Source organism: Stomoxys calcitrans, chromosome 2 (assembly GCF_963082655.1).
Source record: "Stomoxys calcitrans chromosome 2, idStoCalc2.1, whole genome shotgun sequence".
NCBI lineage: Eukaryota > Metazoa > Arthropoda > Insecta > Diptera > Muscidae > Stomoxys > Stomoxys calcitrans.
This window is the reverse complement of record NC_081553.1, coordinates 192088906-192105074: the sequence shown is the minus strand read 5'-3', so window position 1 is coordinate 192105074 and position 16169 is coordinate 192088906. Positions and strand designations below refer to the sequence as shown.

The 16169-nt window shown below is 37.8% G+C and overlaps 4 protein-coding genes across 7 annotated transcripts in view; 2 read left to right on the top strand and 2 right to left on the bottom strand.

Moving 5' to 3' along the window:
- Positions 1–266: 266 nt before the first annotated feature.
- LOC106094676 (activating signal cointegrator 1 complex subunit 2) lies at positions 267–3115 on the bottom strand. Its single transcript, XM_013261907.2, has 6 exons — positions 2991–3115; positions 2847–2930; positions 2634–2791; positions 1813–2571; positions 1595–1735; positions 267–1444 (listed from the first exon to the last, which is right to left on the bottom strand). Exons 1-6 carry the CDS (start codon positions 3021–3023, stop codon positions 403–405), a joined length of 2217 nt encoding a protein of 738 aa, XP_013117361.1. The 5' UTR covers positions 3024–3115; the 3' UTR covers positions 267–402.
- Positions 3116–4315: 1200 nt separating this feature from the next.
- Positions 4316–12686, top strand: LOC106094681 (transcription initiation factor TFIID subunit 11). 3 transcript variants are annotated; one of them, XM_013261915.2, is made up of 5 exons: positions 4316–4642; positions 5249–5577; positions 5647–5883; positions 6142–6886; positions 11472–12686. In XM_013261915.2, the coding sequence occupies exons 1-5, from the start codon at positions 4462–4464 to the stop codon at positions 11525–11527; spliced, it is 1548 nt and encodes a 515-aa protein (XP_013117369.2). In that variant the 5' UTR covers positions 4316–4461; the 3' UTR covers positions 11528–12686. The 3 variants fall into 3 exon arrangements, with proteins under 3 accessions (XP_013117369.2, XP_013117368.2, XP_013117367.2); XM_013261914.2 differs by having other exon boundaries at positions 5647–5910; XM_013261913.2 differs by having other exon boundaries at positions 5647–6886.
- Positions 12687–12697: 11 nt separating this feature from the next.
- On the bottom strand, positions 12698–15423 carry LOC106094682 (uncharacterized). 2 transcript variants are annotated; one of them, XM_013261916.2, is made up of 4 exons: positions 15346–15423; positions 14217–14411; positions 13760–14162; positions 12698–13695 (listed from the first exon to the last, which is right to left on the bottom strand). In XM_013261916.2, the coding sequence occupies exons 2-4, from the start codon at positions 14388–14390 to the stop codon at positions 12878–12880; spliced, it is 1395 nt and encodes a 464-aa protein (XP_013117370.2). In that variant the 5' UTR covers positions 14391–14411; positions 15346–15423; the 3' UTR covers positions 12698–12877. The 2 variants fall into 2 exon arrangements, with proteins under 2 accessions (XP_013117370.2, XP_059218275.1); XM_059362292.1 differs by lacking the exon at positions 15346–15423 and having other exon boundaries at positions 12706–13695; positions 14217–14918.
- Positions 15424–15752: 329 nt separating this feature from the next.
- Positions 15753–16169, top strand: part of LOC106084792 (mitochondrial glutamate carrier 1) — a 33364-nt gene continuing 32947 nt past the window's right edge. Inside the window, exon 1 of the mRNA XM_013248714.2 lies at positions 15753–15987. The gene's annotated coding sequence lies outside the window, so the exon portion shown is untranslated. The remainder of the gene's footprint in view (positions 15988–16169) is intronic.

The window sequence follows — 16169 nt, the reverse complement described above, 5'->3', positions numbered from 1 at the left end:
AAAGCAGCATCGATTATAAATCCAACCCTTTATAAAATTATATACCTATACATACATGGGCCGGTTCGAATACTTTATGGGCTCACATTCGCCTTGTCCATGGGCCACAGCCATATAGCTAAAAAAAACATGTTGCAATGATTTGTTTCTTATAGAGGCTCAAGAAGTCAGATGGGTTTAAGGAACCTATATCTAATCCCACCCCGAGTTTGCCACGTTAACCGATATCAATAAAAATTATTTTGAGAAATTAAAGATTAAACAAATTTAATGGTATCTAAGAATTTTAATTTCAATTGATTCAGTTTACCCCTAAGCTGTTGCTAAAGATATAAAAAGCTATTTAATTTCTTCCAGAGAAAAATTAGTATTGATTGATCTATTGGAAAACTATGTATATGTTTACAACATTCCTTTGCTGCGTTTAAAGGCTGCACCTGCCTTGCGATTGTGATTCGCTCTTGAAGATTTATTTGCCTCTTTCTTTTGCCGATTGCGCAATGTTTCCTTGTCTTGACCTTGACCCTTTGATTTTCCCACCACATCGTGATTCTGTTGCTGAGGTACATTGACCCCCTTTTTAGACCATTTTGCTTGACGACGTGCCTCATAGCGAGCTCTAATATCTTCGGGATTTTCGCAGAAGTTTTGTGATTTTCGTTGATTTTCTTTTTGACTGGAGTCTTCTTCCTCGGATTCACTCTCTTCGTCTTCAGATTCGTCGGCAACATCAGCCAAAACTTTTTTCAAATCCTTAGATTTCACCACACGCGTTTCACTTTCCAGCAATGCTTCGTAGCTGTCGTCGTATTCGTCATTGTATTCTTCACCTTCGCTATTTTCATTTCCTTCGGTTACCAAGGCATACTCTTGATATCTATGTCTTACTGATGCCAATTCTCTTTTATCGTCTAATAGTTGAGCAGCATTTTTAGGTGCATTTGGCATGCCCTTGCCTTTCTTTATGACACACTGCGGATTGTCTTGTGTCATTACATCATACTTGTCGCCATCGTATATATTAAAGTGTTTAATTCCTGTCTCTTGGTATACTTTATCCTGCGGGTCTGGCGGTATATATACCTCGGTTTGGTCGGCTTGCGATAGATCAGGCGGTAAATTATTTTCCAAAAGAGCTGATATGGCCTCCTCTGTGTTTTCATAGCGTGCAAGTATACGTCTTACAAATCCTGTGCCCAAATGTGGCATACAGTCCAAAACTATTGTTACTTCCAATTCTAAATCTCGCTGAGGTTTATTGGCTGGTGCTTCCAATGCTTTTGCTACTTCGGGAACATTGTTGATTGAATCATTTTCTCTTGGGCGGGGAGGAATACCGTTGGTAATATGAGGTTGTGAATCCGTAGCTGGAGTTAGATCTACTGCAGCTGCTGCACACTCTGTCCGATAGCCATCCACAACAAAATCGGCCTTGAAGTTATCCCTTTTAATTGAGCAATATGCATTAGGATCATTCAACCATTTTTTAATATGTTTTTAGTGTAGATCTGTATGCTATTAAAGATTCCCTAGCTTATCTTGTCTTTATTTAACCAACTTATTTAGGCTTGCATAAATTATTATGTTTACTTACAAATCTGGACAAAATTGTTTTAATATCTCCATATCCAGGCTCAAGGAATAGTGCCGTTCATAGTCTACAACAAATGTTTGCTCCGATAGGCATTCAGTCATTAGTCCAATATATTCTTCTGCTTTCAAGACACTTGTTTCCCTACAAATAAAATAAAAAAAATATATATACATACAAAAATTCGTCTATTTAAATTTTTTCTTTTCCAATTTACTTACGGTTTAGCCATAATTGCTTCAACATAGGAATATGCAACACTTCGAAAGGTTTTCAAAAATTGCACTCGGGCATGATTTAACCACATTAAACTTTTTGAGCCATCATTTATAAGGAATATGTTTTTGTAAAGGAATGGCAGTGTATTGTCATAGAAATTTGCAATAGTTTGTGGCAATTTTATCTCTATAGCTATTTGTTTGGCTATGGGGCACACATCCAAGAGGACACCTAATGTAAATGCACAGTCCAAGGTGTAGAGGGCAACATCATCAAATGGTGTCTCACAACTTTCATCGGGCATACCTCCACCAGCACCCTCAAAACCTTCATTTTCCGTTTGCGTGTGTATTGAACGAAATGCCGCACGGAAGAACGAAAGAGCATGGTGTAGATCTTGTTTATAATTCGGCTCAATGGTTAAAACCGTATCAATTATTTTGTGCAATAGTTGGGAGTTTTCTTTACCAACATTACCCACAGCTACCAGCAAATCGAAAACCATTGGAATGGATATAAGAAAATTCTTATAAATCAAGCCCTTTAGATCTTCCTTTTTTAGCCATGAATCACTGGACTCTTTGGGAGATAGTATGCGGCATATAATGCGTAAAACCAAATTTAAAATTTCCTCATAAATTTGCAAAACTTCCTGAGGGGGAGTATCAGCAAATATATTCATATAGAACGGTGTAGCTTTCTGTAGAAAAGAAACAACAGCACCTAAGGCAGCCTGCTGGTACAACAGGTAGGACCAAAATCTAACAAGTACAAATACATCAAAATAATGCTTAGAATACAAACTTTTACTAAAACTCCTTACTCATGTTGGCTTAGGCTAAGGAGAAATTCCATATCTTTTTTAAAAGTATGAGCTTCATGTTTCCATTCGTCCAAGGCTGCCCCCGACTTAAAGTGACCACCCGATACCAAAAGTCCAGTATAATTAGAGAATATAGAACGTGGTGCCCAGTGTTTGTCCTAAAGAAAAAAAAAAGATAAATAAAATTTCTCATCAAGCAATAGAAATATTTACCAAAGCTGGAATGTTGCGTTTCACTCCGTCATCGTCTATCACTGTGAAATGTAGTTCCATCAGAGATTTTTTATCCGGATTCATCTACAAGAAATTAGTTGAAAAATAAAAATTTTCCAATGTTGAAGAAATCGTTTTTCCTACCTTCTGGACTCTACTCTCATTAGCTGGAGGCATTTTAATTATATTTGGAAAATAAAATCTACACAGCCCTATCAGCTGAAATATACTTTTCCAACAAGAAAAATATGTCCAGTGTTGCCGTTCTTAGTTTTTTCTATCAAATTTGGTCGGATGGGTTTTCAGTAAAGGTTGGTACCATGACACAACTACCAGGTAGAAGTGTACCGTAAACAGCTGGATACATATCTTCCTCGCGAAATGCACTATCTGTCAACGAGTTTTGGTTGTGTGTGTGTGTGTATTATACTCAAGAACCATAATACACAGAAACAATAAAAAATGGAGCGAACTAGTAACAAATAAACGCGATCGCATTTATTTTACGTAAGAAACGACTTGCTGCGCAGCGACAGTGGTTTTGCTCTTTTTGGGCGTCGTGAAATTTAAAGTTCCCCTAGATGAAAAAACATGTTATAGCGAAATGAAAACTTTTCATCAACATTTACGCTCACTATTTTTATATGGAGTTTCACCGCGAAAACCCAATATAGTACCAACAAATATATATTCATTTACAGGTAGTGACAGTTGCCCAACAACAAAATATTGAGAGCACAATCTGTCAAAATCAGTGATTAGTGCAACTCTAATTTTGTGTATATTATTAGTATGCACCATTTTTCGTTGCATGTGTGTGTTATAGCTCTAAACTTTAATACACATACACAACCAAAACTCGTTGAAAGATAGTGCACTTCGCGAGAAAAAATTGTACTCAACTGTTTACGGTACACTACCCACCATGCAATTTTTTTTTTTAATTTTTGGCAGTACTTGGTATTGAGGACGTCAACGTATCTCTTTTTACATACATTCTTTGTTTACGTTTTCTCCTATTTGATGACATTTTCAATCGGCCGATTTGACATCCTTTATAATGGTCATGGGGCCTCGCCACATTATGTTTTCGCAAGTGACTCCTGGGAACCATTAAAAAGTAAAACAATTTTTAACTTTGACGCCTAAAAACACTTCTTCACCTAAAGCAACACGGAACGATCGATCAGTCGTCAACGTTGAAAATTCTTTAAATTTTGCGTGTTGCTTTTGTGGGATTTGTTTGCAAATTTCCATTCTTCAACGTAACGCTCAAAAACAAAACTAACAAATTCTGTTTTGGATTTTATACAATAGTAATAAAAATTTCGCCAGAGGTGCATACTGAGCTTTAGCATCAAAATAAAATGCGCGTTGACCAATAAACGAGTACAACCGTTATGTTGAACTACAAATTATCATAAGTTTCGCAATGCTTCGTTTAGTAAGAACTCCCTAATATGAATGTCATTTAACAGCTGATGAGATTACTACAGAGAACAGATAGTTGAAAAGTTTTTCTCTGAAATTAAATTAAAAAAATAAAAGAATTTTATGCAATTGTTTTTTTAAAAGCTACAAGTTGGTGCAATTTATAAAGCTGGATAAAAGGAAGATGAGTGGTACACGTTTCGCCCGAACAGGGCGATGCAGATACCTTGTGTGTGTTTGCATATTGGTCCTTATGGTTGGAATGGTGGCCATCTTTCACAGCTCCCAGATACAATTGGATGAATCAAGAGAAGAGCGCCTGCGATGTGAGAAGCAGCAGGAAGCCCTAAATGAACGGCTTACAAGTAAGTTTTAAAGAAAGAGGGAAAATTAACTACCAATCCTTATATTGCGTTGATGTCGCATCTGTGTGGAGTCCTCGTTGTGTTGTTACAGTTACACATAACTGTATTTTCATTTTACTGGCCGCGGGGCTACAGTATGATGTTTTTTTAAAGCTTGGTCGTTTATTTATGTACAGTTACACATAACAGTGTATTCGTGTGTTTTTTTTCAATAGGTGTTAATTTTATATCGTTAGATATCAAGAGATCATTTACAAAGAAACTGGATACCCTATCATTTATGTTTTAATTTATTAACTGGATACCCTGGCAATATGAGAGTCATTTGACTCCGCCAACAAATAAATTATAGAAAAAAATTCGGGACATAGGAATGCAATAATACAATTACAGAAATTAGACAGTATTTATTTGAAAGCAATGGAGTACTATAGTTGACATAAATGATGGAAAGTGGGTTTTGTTTGCATCAAACAATGTATCCCCATAAGGGCCATAATGTATAGCATTTGTGAAGGATTTTAACTTAAGTTAGGAAAGTCATTCTAAGTGACATGGAACAGGTGGAGGTCTAACAATGTGTGTTTTTTTTTCATTTTCTTTAAGCCTTGGTCGAACAAAAGATTCATTTGGAAAAGAATCAGGAGCGCGAACGTACCGAATTTCTGGAAACCAAGCGTAATCTTGAACAAAAAATAAAAAACCTTGACGAAAAATATCAGAAAGAACAGGTGGAGGCACAAATGAATTATGAGAAATTGGAGCAAGCCCACAAATTGTTGCAAAGCAAACACAAGGATTTAAAAGAGGCAAATATAAAATCGAACCGGCAAAATTTGGATAACATTAATGGCTTGGAAAGCAAAGTACAATCACTAAAGTCCGAATTGAAAAAAGAGAAATCCAATAAATCTGGAGAAGTTTATTTGTGGAAGGTTAGTGCATCACCTTCAATAAGAAAAAATTCAAGTGTGCATATATTTTTTTTTTTTTTAATTTTTTAGGAAAAATATGATGCTGCAGAACGAGAAAAATCACGATTAGAAGAATTGATCTCAACCAAAGATACACATCAACAGTTGGAACGCGTAAAAGTGTTGGAGCAACAACTAAAACAATACGAATCGCAGTGCGATTTGAAATCAAAGGAAATGCAAAGGAATCCCGTTGTTCCCAAACCCAATATTTCCGATAATAACAATCCCAGTACAAGCCAAAAAACGTTTAATCTACAGGAGCCAGTGAGTGATGGCGTTTACCGTATAACGGTAAACACAACTAATAATAGTAGAACTAATAATATGGGTGAAGGTGGTGGTGGTGGTGGTACACATCAGGAGATAACACCCATTAATCCAGTGGATTTTGAAGAGAACAAAAAAATAACCGCAACTACTAAACAAGATATAGAATTAACAAATACTAATGCAATGTTTAAGCCCTTGATAACAAAACATTATAATGGTAGTTTAATTCTAAATTCCGTTGAAAATTTTCAGATTGTACCCAAACCAGTTAAAAGAATTCCTGAAGAAGAGGAAGCAGCAAATGTAGTTCAAAAACCTGCTGTGGAAGAAAATAAAAATCAAGTGGCACCTCTGGGAGCCCCGAAGCACAAAACTTCTTCGCCTGCAACAAAGTCCGAACCCCAAATGGTTGCTGCAGCAGCTTCAAATGCCACTTCAGCTAATGCTCGCAATGGTGCAGGCAAAAGCAGCAGCAGCAGCAGCACAAGCAATTCACCACCTTTAGCTTTGCCTCCAAATCAGAAAAAACTGCCCGAAAATGTGGCCCCTTATCCGGAAAACTTTGAAGATTTATTACAGAAAACCAACAATGAACAGTCTAAAAACGATGATGCCGGCGATTTGAACCAGCCAAAAGCTTCAGCATTAAAGGCTCCACCAAATAATAATTTTGATTTTGGAGCCCATGAGGTTAATGACAACATTAACGATGACTCCAATCTACCCCATGATGAAGATAACAATTTCTTTGATGCCGACAATGATGCGGCAAAGCATCCCAAGGATAATGTAAATAATGATGATGATGAAGCTGGCCTCTTGGCCGGCGATAACGAAGTTGAGGGCGGTGCTGCAGCTGGAGATATTGCTGTGAAGCATAATCAACAATTATTGGAGAATCTAAAAAATGAAGTAGCCGAGGATCAAGGCAAAGAATTTGCAGATGGCTTGCGTTTAGATGAAGGCGAAGGTGGTGCTTTAGAAGAAGACGATGATGGTAAAATTTATTAAATGTTTTTTTTTTTATTATTTTTAATATGTACATATATACGATTTTATTTCATTTAACTATTCATTTCATTTATTGCACATAAATTCTTGGTCATATAAAATTCATGTTTTTATTTGAAACTCAAGGCATAGAAAGCCTAAAAATAACGATGAAAAAACTAGACAGTTTACTAAAAAAACATCTTTATGAATTTATAAATTAATTTTTATTTTTTTATGGGTTTATGTTAAGTCGATAAATGATAAAGAAATAGGCAGATATTTGATTATTTGGCACCTCTAACTTTTCTTCGCACCTAAATGTTTTTATGATTCATGATATTCCGTATAATTACGTATAAGTTTGTATTAGATTATTAACAGTAACCTGCAATATTCTTATGTGACTTTTGGAATATGAAGACTATAAGGGGCCGTGTCCTAAAGTTAACAGCTTTACGCTTTTATAAAGATATGATTTTCTATTTGCTAAACGGCTACTTGAATAGTATAAAAAGTGACTTTGATATGCCAAGTCATTTGAAATCGAATTTGTGTTCGCTCATTGTTCTATGGAAAAATTTAATCCTGATAGAAAAGTCTGTGATCTTTGGGCTAAGTGCGTATAGATAATGCAGGCACGGAAACCAATTATCCTGTATTTTCTCGCAATTGCGAGGCACTCACATACAAGGTTTTCGACTGTCTCCAACTACTCCTCGTCACCACACAAACTGCATAATTCCGCCTCTCCCTGTGTTTATTTTAAAGTCAAAGTTCTGAGATTGCAATGACTAGCCTATATATACCTATCAGCTGCTCGAGATAATGCTTTTACATCCCCCGTATAACAGATGTCCTGTTTCCAAAAGGTCTTTGCCACTATGCAACACACAGTAACAAATCTTCGCGTCATTCGCGGGGAAAGTTTCACTGATTCCGTAGCATGATCTACGTTCAAGAGCGATCCAGCTCTTCGGCCGCCTCAATCCCAGCAAACCCTCAATGGTTCGATGAAGGTCCTTACATACCTACTCGAACACCAGGCATCCTTACGTGAGAATCATCCGAATTACTAACGTAAACATCCAGTATACTCCCAACTCCTTTCTCCGAAGTTTCGACAGTAGGAGAGCACATTCAGTCCCCTTTCCCTGAAGTTCCTTCTCCAGCGTAGTCTCTGTTCAACAATCCCGACCAGGTACTAGGACTCAAGTGAGAGCGGTAGTTCTTCCCAATATAGGACAAGTTTCTTAAAAACAGTCAGCTTTCGCCTCCATTGTAAAAAGTACTACCATTGTTTCGGGGGTTTATGCTTAGGTTGTTGTTTTTGTTGTTATTTTTGTAGCAGTGTATTGTACACTGAGGCGGCTGCCCTTACCAATGAAGGACTTCATCGGGTCAATCTGGTTCGTACAACCGTCTGTTTACGCTTAGGCCTTTGGCCTCGCTCACCCACACAGTTTCCTCAACGCTTACTGAACGAGTTTCGTAATAGTATAGATAAATAGGCTGCCCATTTTGATGAAGACCTTATACGAGTAGGCAATGACGTTACCCTCTCGAAAAATCTGAAAATCCCTTTGATAGACAAAACTTAGCTTTCCCGCCTTTGACGCTGAATGCTTGGGTTCGAATCCTGGCAGGAAAATCAGACAATTTTTCAGCGGTGGTTATCCGCTCTTAATGCTGGCGACATTTGTGAGGTGCTTTGCTTTGTAAAAACTTCTCCCCAAAGAGGTGTCGCTCTACGGCACGCCGTTCGGACTCGGCTATAAAAAGGAGGTCCCTTATCATTGAGCTTAAAATTGAATCGAACAGCACTTATTAATTTGTAAGAAGTTTGCCCTAGTTCCTTAATGGAATGTTCATGGGCAAATTTGCATTTGCAACCACAACTCATCTAAACCTAACCTAACTTCCATCGTCCGTGAAGGCCTTGGGTTGAACATAGCAATCAGCGGATCACTCCTTGTTGCAAAAATAAGCACTGCTGCTATAACTTGTACCTTATCGGTTATATTGCGGAGATCACATTTGTCCAGAGCCCGCTCCCACACCAGACATCCATAGATTAAAATCTGCCGAAACACGGCCGTTAATATTCTGTGTATTGTCCTCGGCCTAAACACTCAACTCCAACACTTTCCTATTGAATTGCGACAGGAGTAGAGTGCAATTCAGTTCCCCCGGCACGGTCAAACTATAAGCACCACACAGGCTGGCACTCTGTGCTCCAATCGGAGTAGCTGAAACTGCAGTCGCGAACAATCAGCGGTATCGAGCGGTAATCTCAGTGAGAGGCCGGGTGGAACCGGCTCTTGCATAAATACTGAGTGCCTATGATGCTCGATATGACAAGGCGAGTTATTGGCTCCCTTAAATTACCCATTGGCATCATGTTCCCGCGGCAATCGGTCGTATAGACCGGAATGGGAATTGACCGCCTATACAACGATCCCATCTGTTATCATATCCGGAAGCAAAGACAGGGACTGGGCACTATGTTGTAAAACAACGGTGCCATATGGATACGTCTACTCTTCGATTATGAATGAAAAGTGAGTCGCAATCAGTAGCTCGAACGTCTCTTAAAATGCTCCTAAGGGAGCATTCTCTCCTCTTCTTCCAAGAGGATACTAAGAGAAAACCCTGCGCAACATGAAAGATTCATTTGCTCGCTCTATCGAGTCGCAAAAACATAGTGGTTACGTTCTCTTGGACAACTTCACCTCGCTCATTTACTTATTTAGGGATTTCCTAAACAGATCCCAGTTCGCACGTATCTGGGTTTTCGTCCTCTAGTGCCTCCAAGTAGTCTTGTCGCTGAGACTCTCCACTCGATACTGCTGATTGTCCGTGATTGCAATTGCAGCTGAGAACATCAAGAAACATTTTCAGACTACAATTGTGAAGTATTTAACTTGGGCCCTTCTGCATAGCTGATTCGTAGGTAAGGATCGGTATCAGCTATGCAGAAGGGCTGAAAGTGTCTGGCAGATGGCATACGACTGGGCTAAACCTATGGGACTCGATGTTAACCCAGAAAAGACTTATCTGCCTATTCACGAGTAAAACGAAGGTCGACCAATTTGACACATTGCGTTTCCTTAATAGTACGATTTCGATATCTGACAAGGTCAAATACTTAGGAGTGATTTTGAACAGAAAACTTAATTAGAAGTGTCACATTCAGGAACGTACTGAGAAGGTTCTATGAATGAATTAGAAGAGGTTTCCGATCGGATACCTGAGTTGCAGCTTGAGGTCAAGTGCAAGACACTGCTGCCAGAGGCAAAGTCGTGGATTGACGGAACTCTGGTATTGCCATTTGGGAGATCATGCTATTCAGATGAATCAAAGCTAGAGGGCAGAATGGCCATGGTGGTCTACTACAGAACCCGGCGACTGAGATCTGTTTTCGACTGCCTGACCATAATACGATTCTGCAGGCAGAGCTACGGGCGACCACGGAAAGCGTGAGGTGATGTGGTGTTAACGCGAGTACGTTGAGTGTGCACGTTTTTACGGACAGTGAATTGGCCATCAAGGCAATAACAACCAGGACGGTCACGACCAGTTTTGGAGTGTAAGAAGGGGATCAAGTAGCACAGAATTTCTAACTTAAATTTTCTTTTTCGAGGCTACTTTTTAGTATTAAGAGCGCACAACAAGCCGATTACAAGCTAAGGTGTATAGTCATAGTGGCATGGAGTGGGTTAATATCCGCACCCTCTTTTCAACCTATCCTAACCTAATTTATGGACAACAGCCAATTTGTAGGGATGAAATTTAAGGTCTTAAGTGAGGATTTGTCGAACAGTGGAGTCAGAAATTCCCATAGCATCTGCGTGCTTTGGGAGCCGAACGCAGGGAAGAACGCAAAACAGACTGCCTAGCTCTTTCGACATTTTCCGGAGTTCTGATGATCCGTCGAAGTCCATTTCTGGGTTAAGCGACACTTCCACACTCACGAAATGAGTGAATCCATGACAGAATCGAATTACGGCCAGGAACGAGTCTGTGAGAGGGAATTTCAAAGCGAACGCGGAAGGCACGTTGCTAGCAACAAGTGAGAGACCCTTGACAAGGAAGCTCTCGACGGCGAAGACCCACTGCTCCCTAGACCGGTACATGATGGCAATTGACGGAAGAGAGAAACAAACTAGAAGCTTCCCACTCCAGATGCGCCACCACATGACCCCCTCCCCTTCCAACTCACTGTTCGGATGTTTTTTTCAACGATGCCAATTAAGTTTCTCTGGCGCACCCTGTATGATACTGGACTTGAACCAACTTAGGGACATAGATTAGAAAACTATTAGTGATTATGTGAGTAGCAAGAGTTTATTGAAATTGATTTGACTTTTAATGGCTTAGGCTTGTGTGGTTTTTTTCTTTTCTGTAATCAAAAAATAGATTCTTTAATAATGTTCTTGGTTCAATTAGATTAACTCCTCAATACCCTTTGTATCGAGTTTGCTTTTGAATCATTTTGATTAACAGTCTACATATTCTAGTTCCAACAAGTCTCTACCCTCCAGTAATATATCTTTAAACTTTACTTTGTTTTATTTTTTGTTTTCTTACAGATGATTACTCGAATCCATCGGCCCGCAAAAAAGCTGACAAAGCTATACGGCATTAGAATATATGCACCTACACACACATACACACACAACTTGTAACAACAATTTGGAAAACTATTATCGAATATAATTTATATTTTAAGTATAGGCTTATATCTAGTATTAAGATATTATTCATTTGCCCTTCTCATCGAATGTATTTACTGTGTGATTTTTTTAATTTCATATTTACATACTTTTAAGACTTATGACGCTAGCATTTATGGCTACGTTCCCCAGCAGTGACAGCAAATCATTCATAACACACTGGTCTTGGACTTACTCTTACATTTAATGCACCCAAAAAATTAGTAGTTTTTGCGAACACGTGAGTCAACACCATAGTAGCTTGGAACTCACTTCAAATCAACTGATCTCCAAGAATATGGCACACCAAAATATATACAAAGGATCCTTTTTCCTGCGAAGAGAGGAAAGAGCCGCTCCAGTGAAAGGTTTTACTTAAGCCTCACATGTGAAATCAAGAACAAACCACAACATCCATACATAGTAAATTACCATATGGGAAAACAGTAGTGGCTTTAATCAAGTTCCTTGAGTTGTTTTTTTAATTTATAACAACAATAGGCTGTTGGTTGCTGCAACAAATTTGAAGGGTTTGAATAATGTATGATATATAGCTTAGCTCTCTACCATGCCGATTGCATCGTATGATGTAATCCATCACATGTTTCTTGGGCTTACTACACAGAAGCCCTAATTGAATAACCATTTTTACTTTAGTTGTCAAAATTATTTTTGCATTTTTCGAATTTACTTCATTACTTTTCGGTATTATCTATACAATCATTGCCATTTGTTTAGGATTTGAGGGACTATATTATATCCGATTCAGCAAAGATTGCTATTGCTTCTATTACTGTGATAATGCTAATGTGCAACAAAGTACTTTTGTAAAGGACTCTTCATTGTTGTAAGAGAATTCCGTATAAATTTGGCCTTGGAACAAACACAATGTAACTTTCAAATGTCTTGCAAAATTATTATTTAAAATAAAAACAAAATCCTCTCTACAAGACATGTCTTATGTAGGCATGCATGTATATTAAATTAAGATATTTTAATTTTTTTCACACCATCGTTCTTATTTTTTTTTTCATATGTAATTTTATTGAAATCTAATTAAAAGAAAACTTAAATAAATTTATAAAAAAATAATTGTTCTTTGAAACATAGAAAAAACATAGCAAATAGAGAAATTAACAATTAAAATTATAAGGTTGGTGTGCGTGCGTGTGTTACAATGATGATGGCACTCACAAAAAAATTGATAAATTAATAATGAAATATTGTGGTATGTTTAATATATATCAGTCAATCAGTTAGTTCAACATGCAACACGTCAATCACTACTGAGTGTGGGCCAATATCCAAGGATGCATAAGCACTTGGTCTAATGGCAAGCGCTGTTGGGGATTTAGCACCAATAGCTTCGATATGAAATGGGCTGCAGCTTTTGTCACATGATCGGGTAATTTATAATCGACTGTGATTATCTTCTTGTATGTACCATCATAGTCAGTAGCCAGAAAAGGTGCACGGCCCACCAGCAGCTCATAGCATAATACACCCAAACTCCAAAGATCCACATTCTTTGTGTGTGGTTTACCCTTAACCATTTCGGGCGGCAAGTAGTCCAAGGTGCCACACAAAGTTGTGCGCATAGAATGTGGTTCATGCACTGACCACCCAAAATCGGCTATTTTTAAATCACCCTTATGGCCCAGTAGTAAATTTTCTGGTTTTATATCACGATGTATTACATCTCTTTCATGTAGATACTGCAAAGCAGAGGCTAACGATTTTATATATATTGCCGATTGCCGTTCCTCGAATCGTTTTAAGGGCTGAGATTGCAATTCTTTAAACAGTGTACCCTTTGGAGCATATTCCAATATTAAATATATGCGTGCTTCATCGTGAAAATATCCATATAGCCGTAGAATGTGCGGATGTCGCAAATGCGATTGTATTTCAATTTCTCGACGTACCTGATGCTCCACATTTGATTCATGTATTTGTTGCTTGAACAAAACTTTGAGGGCTACCACAAATTTTGATTCCTTTTCTCGGGCCAGATAAACATTACCAAATTTGCCACGACCCAGCGGACGTCCGATGTCAAAATTTGCCAGAGACCATACTTTTTTATTATCCTTTTTTGGTTCTATGGGTAGATTATTAAAAAAAACACGATTTTTTTAAACAAATATCCTTCATCATGTACGTACCATTCTTATTTCCTTCACCACTGCAACTTGCGATAGTCCCTTTTTCATTGCCCATATCATGAGGTTTTGCATTATTTTCCTTAGAAGTTGCTGCTTTACTTGTCCCTGTCTGCACTTGCGCAGCATTCTTCCTCCATGCATCACCCACCACAGCTTTGGAATTTACCGCCTTGTGCTCTTCCTTATTTGAACTGTTTGTCTCGGATATATTCTCCTTATTTTGTGATTTACCCACCGTAGTCGCAGCTTGTGCCGAAGGTAGATTTTTTCTCCAACCCTCAACTTTTGCTACCGACGATGTTGTTTTGGATGTTGAAGGCACATTCCTCTGAACATTGGTAGACGAGGATTTGCTACATTGCCCAACATTATTAGCACTTGTTTTGGTTACTATTTCTGGTGGCTGTAAAAAAAAATGCAAAATTGGTTATTCTCCAAAACGAAATCATGTACCTACCTTTTTATTATTAGTACTTCGCTGGCTTTGATGGTTGCTTGAAATACTACTCCCGCCAATATGATTCTTGTTTGCCATTTGCCCTGCTGAATGGGTTTGATAATCCGATGAAATGGCATGTCCGGCTTTATTTTTCAGCTGATCCCTGAGGCCAGAGCTTGGGGCTTTGTACATTTTCTAGGGAAAATGTTATTCCTTGAATATAGGTAAATTGGAAAATGTAGTAAGAGATGTCTGCACAAGAAAATGAACCGTTTGAAAATGATATTCAAACACATAGATGAATGTGTGCGTGAAATGCTATGGAAATGTCAAAAAATCGGAATGCCACCTAGACGTAGAGGATAGGGATGTCATACAAAGACTAGGCAGGGTACTCTCATATTTATAGGAGAAGTCGATTTCCCAAAATAAGAACTGGCATATAATTTTGCAGTGTTTTATTTTAGTCCTCAAGGCGGATTTAAATAGGTGGTCTCACGCGAACAGCTGTAAACAGCCGGTCAGAATTGACGGTATTAAGATGCCAGATTTTTGTTTGTATTCTCTTTGTTGTTATTTTCTTTTTCACATATTCTATGCTCATGTACGCACAAGCATAAACATTATCAATCGATAATAACCGCTTAGGCCCAAAGTAGCAAACACATGGAGACAAAAATCAATGCATTCGTCTGGCCAATCTGCCGCACATTTTGGCGTGGCGCAAAAATGAAAGCAATATTATTTAAGCCTTTTAATTTCACCCTGTAAAAGAAAGCAAACCGAAAATTACGCTTAGTTTATGTCAATGCATTTCTTATGGCAACGCAAATTTCGCTTGACGTGATACCTGTGGTACAATTAAAATGTAGCGTTATTAAACCCCGTTTACACTGCTCATTAAATCCGGATTTAAGGCTCTCGTCAGCTGATTTTATAAAGGGAAAACAGATGATCGAGCCATTAAATCCGGATTTAAAGAGCTATGGGTTTTAGGTCTATTTGTGTAATTTTTGTTTTTTTTTTTTTTTTTTTTTTTTTTTTTTTTTTTTTGCTGGAGAGTAAGAATTGCCTTTACTCTCCATTGCTATTGATTTGAATTAAATAGCTGATTTTGATGAAAAAGATCAAAATAAAAAAATTTTACTCTGCTGTTCGCATGTTCAATTGATGGCGGTCGTTTTCCAAGAACAACGTTCGCTGTTCACCGCATTTGCTACCGTGTATGTATGAATGTTATCTGGACCCGATGGATATGCCACTCCTCTCAGTCATGTAGATTCGACGATACCTTCTGCGGGTTTTTATTTACCTTCATGGCTTAATACCGCCAAATCTGGCTGACTGTTAACAGCATTTCGCAAAACACAACCTTTAAATAATTCAGTCATGATTTCCCATATGAAATGTATGTAACCAAATTGACGCTGACTCTTGACTATTTGATTGGGTTGGTCTCTGACTCACAACAAGAATCGACTAAAATATCGATTTTTGAAATACATTGAAATTCATCATCGACTTTTTGATATTAAAAGTCGATTAATCTAGTCGACCTCTAGATTATCAGTTGAACGGCTGATTTTCGGCTGAAAATTTTCCCAAGTGGGGAGCATTGTTATTATATTTTTTCTTGGTGGTGGTGTGTGTGTGTGGGTCAATGGATAAGTGGATATAAAGATTAAATAAAATAAATTAAAAAATTACCACAAAATATACCTATAGGAATATAAAGTCAATTAATAAGCCGAAAATCATCCCTTGCCAAATTTTCATAGAAAACAAGAAAGTAAGTCATTATAAAAATTAAGCCCAACAAAGAAACTGCTAAATGCTATTTTTTTTGTTTATTCTTTGTTGAGTATTAGTATGCCTGAATGCATGCATGTTTGTTATATACAATGTGTGCATTATATATATGTATAATATAGCGAAATTCATATAGCAAAAATTAATATAAAATAATGGATA

Bases quoted from the DNA above. Each gene is read 5' to 3' on its own strand.
- LOC106094676 (XM_013261907.2), bottom strand. From the start codon at position 3,023: ATGCCTCCAGCTAATGAGAGTAGAGTCCAGAAG. The intron at 2,931-2,990 runs GTAGGAAAAACG...AATTTCTTGTAG, and splicing joins ATGAGAGTAGAGTCCAGAAG to ATGAATCCGGATAAAAAATC. The intron at 2,572-2,633 runs GTAAGGAGTTTT...TGTACTTGTTAG, and splicing joins CTTAGCCTAAGCCAACATGA to ATTTTGGTCCTACCTGTTGT.
- LOC106094681 (XM_013261913.2), top strand. From the start codon at position 4,462: ATGAGTGGTACACGTTTCGCCCGAACAGGGCGATGCAGATACCTTGTG. The intron at 4,643-5,248 runs GTAAGTTTTAAA...ATTTTCTTTAAG, and splicing joins CCTAAATGAACGGCTTACAA to CCTTGGTCGAACAAAAGATT. The intron at 6,887-11,471 runs GTAAAATTTATT...GTTTTCTTACAG, and splicing joins TTTAGAAGAAGACGATGATG to ATGATTACTCGAATCCATCG.
- LOC106094682 (XM_013261916.2), bottom strand. From the start codon at position 14,390: ATGTACAAAGCCCCAAGCTCTGGCCTCAGGGATCAGCTGAAAAATAAA. The intron at 14,163-14,216 runs GTAGGTACATGA...TTTTTTTTACAG, and splicing joins GAAGTACTAATAATAAAAAG to CCACCAGAAATAGTAACCAA. The intron at 13,696-13,759 runs GTACGTACATGA...ATCTACCCATAG, and splicing joins TGGTGAAGGAAATAAGAATG to AACCAAAAAAGGATAATAAA.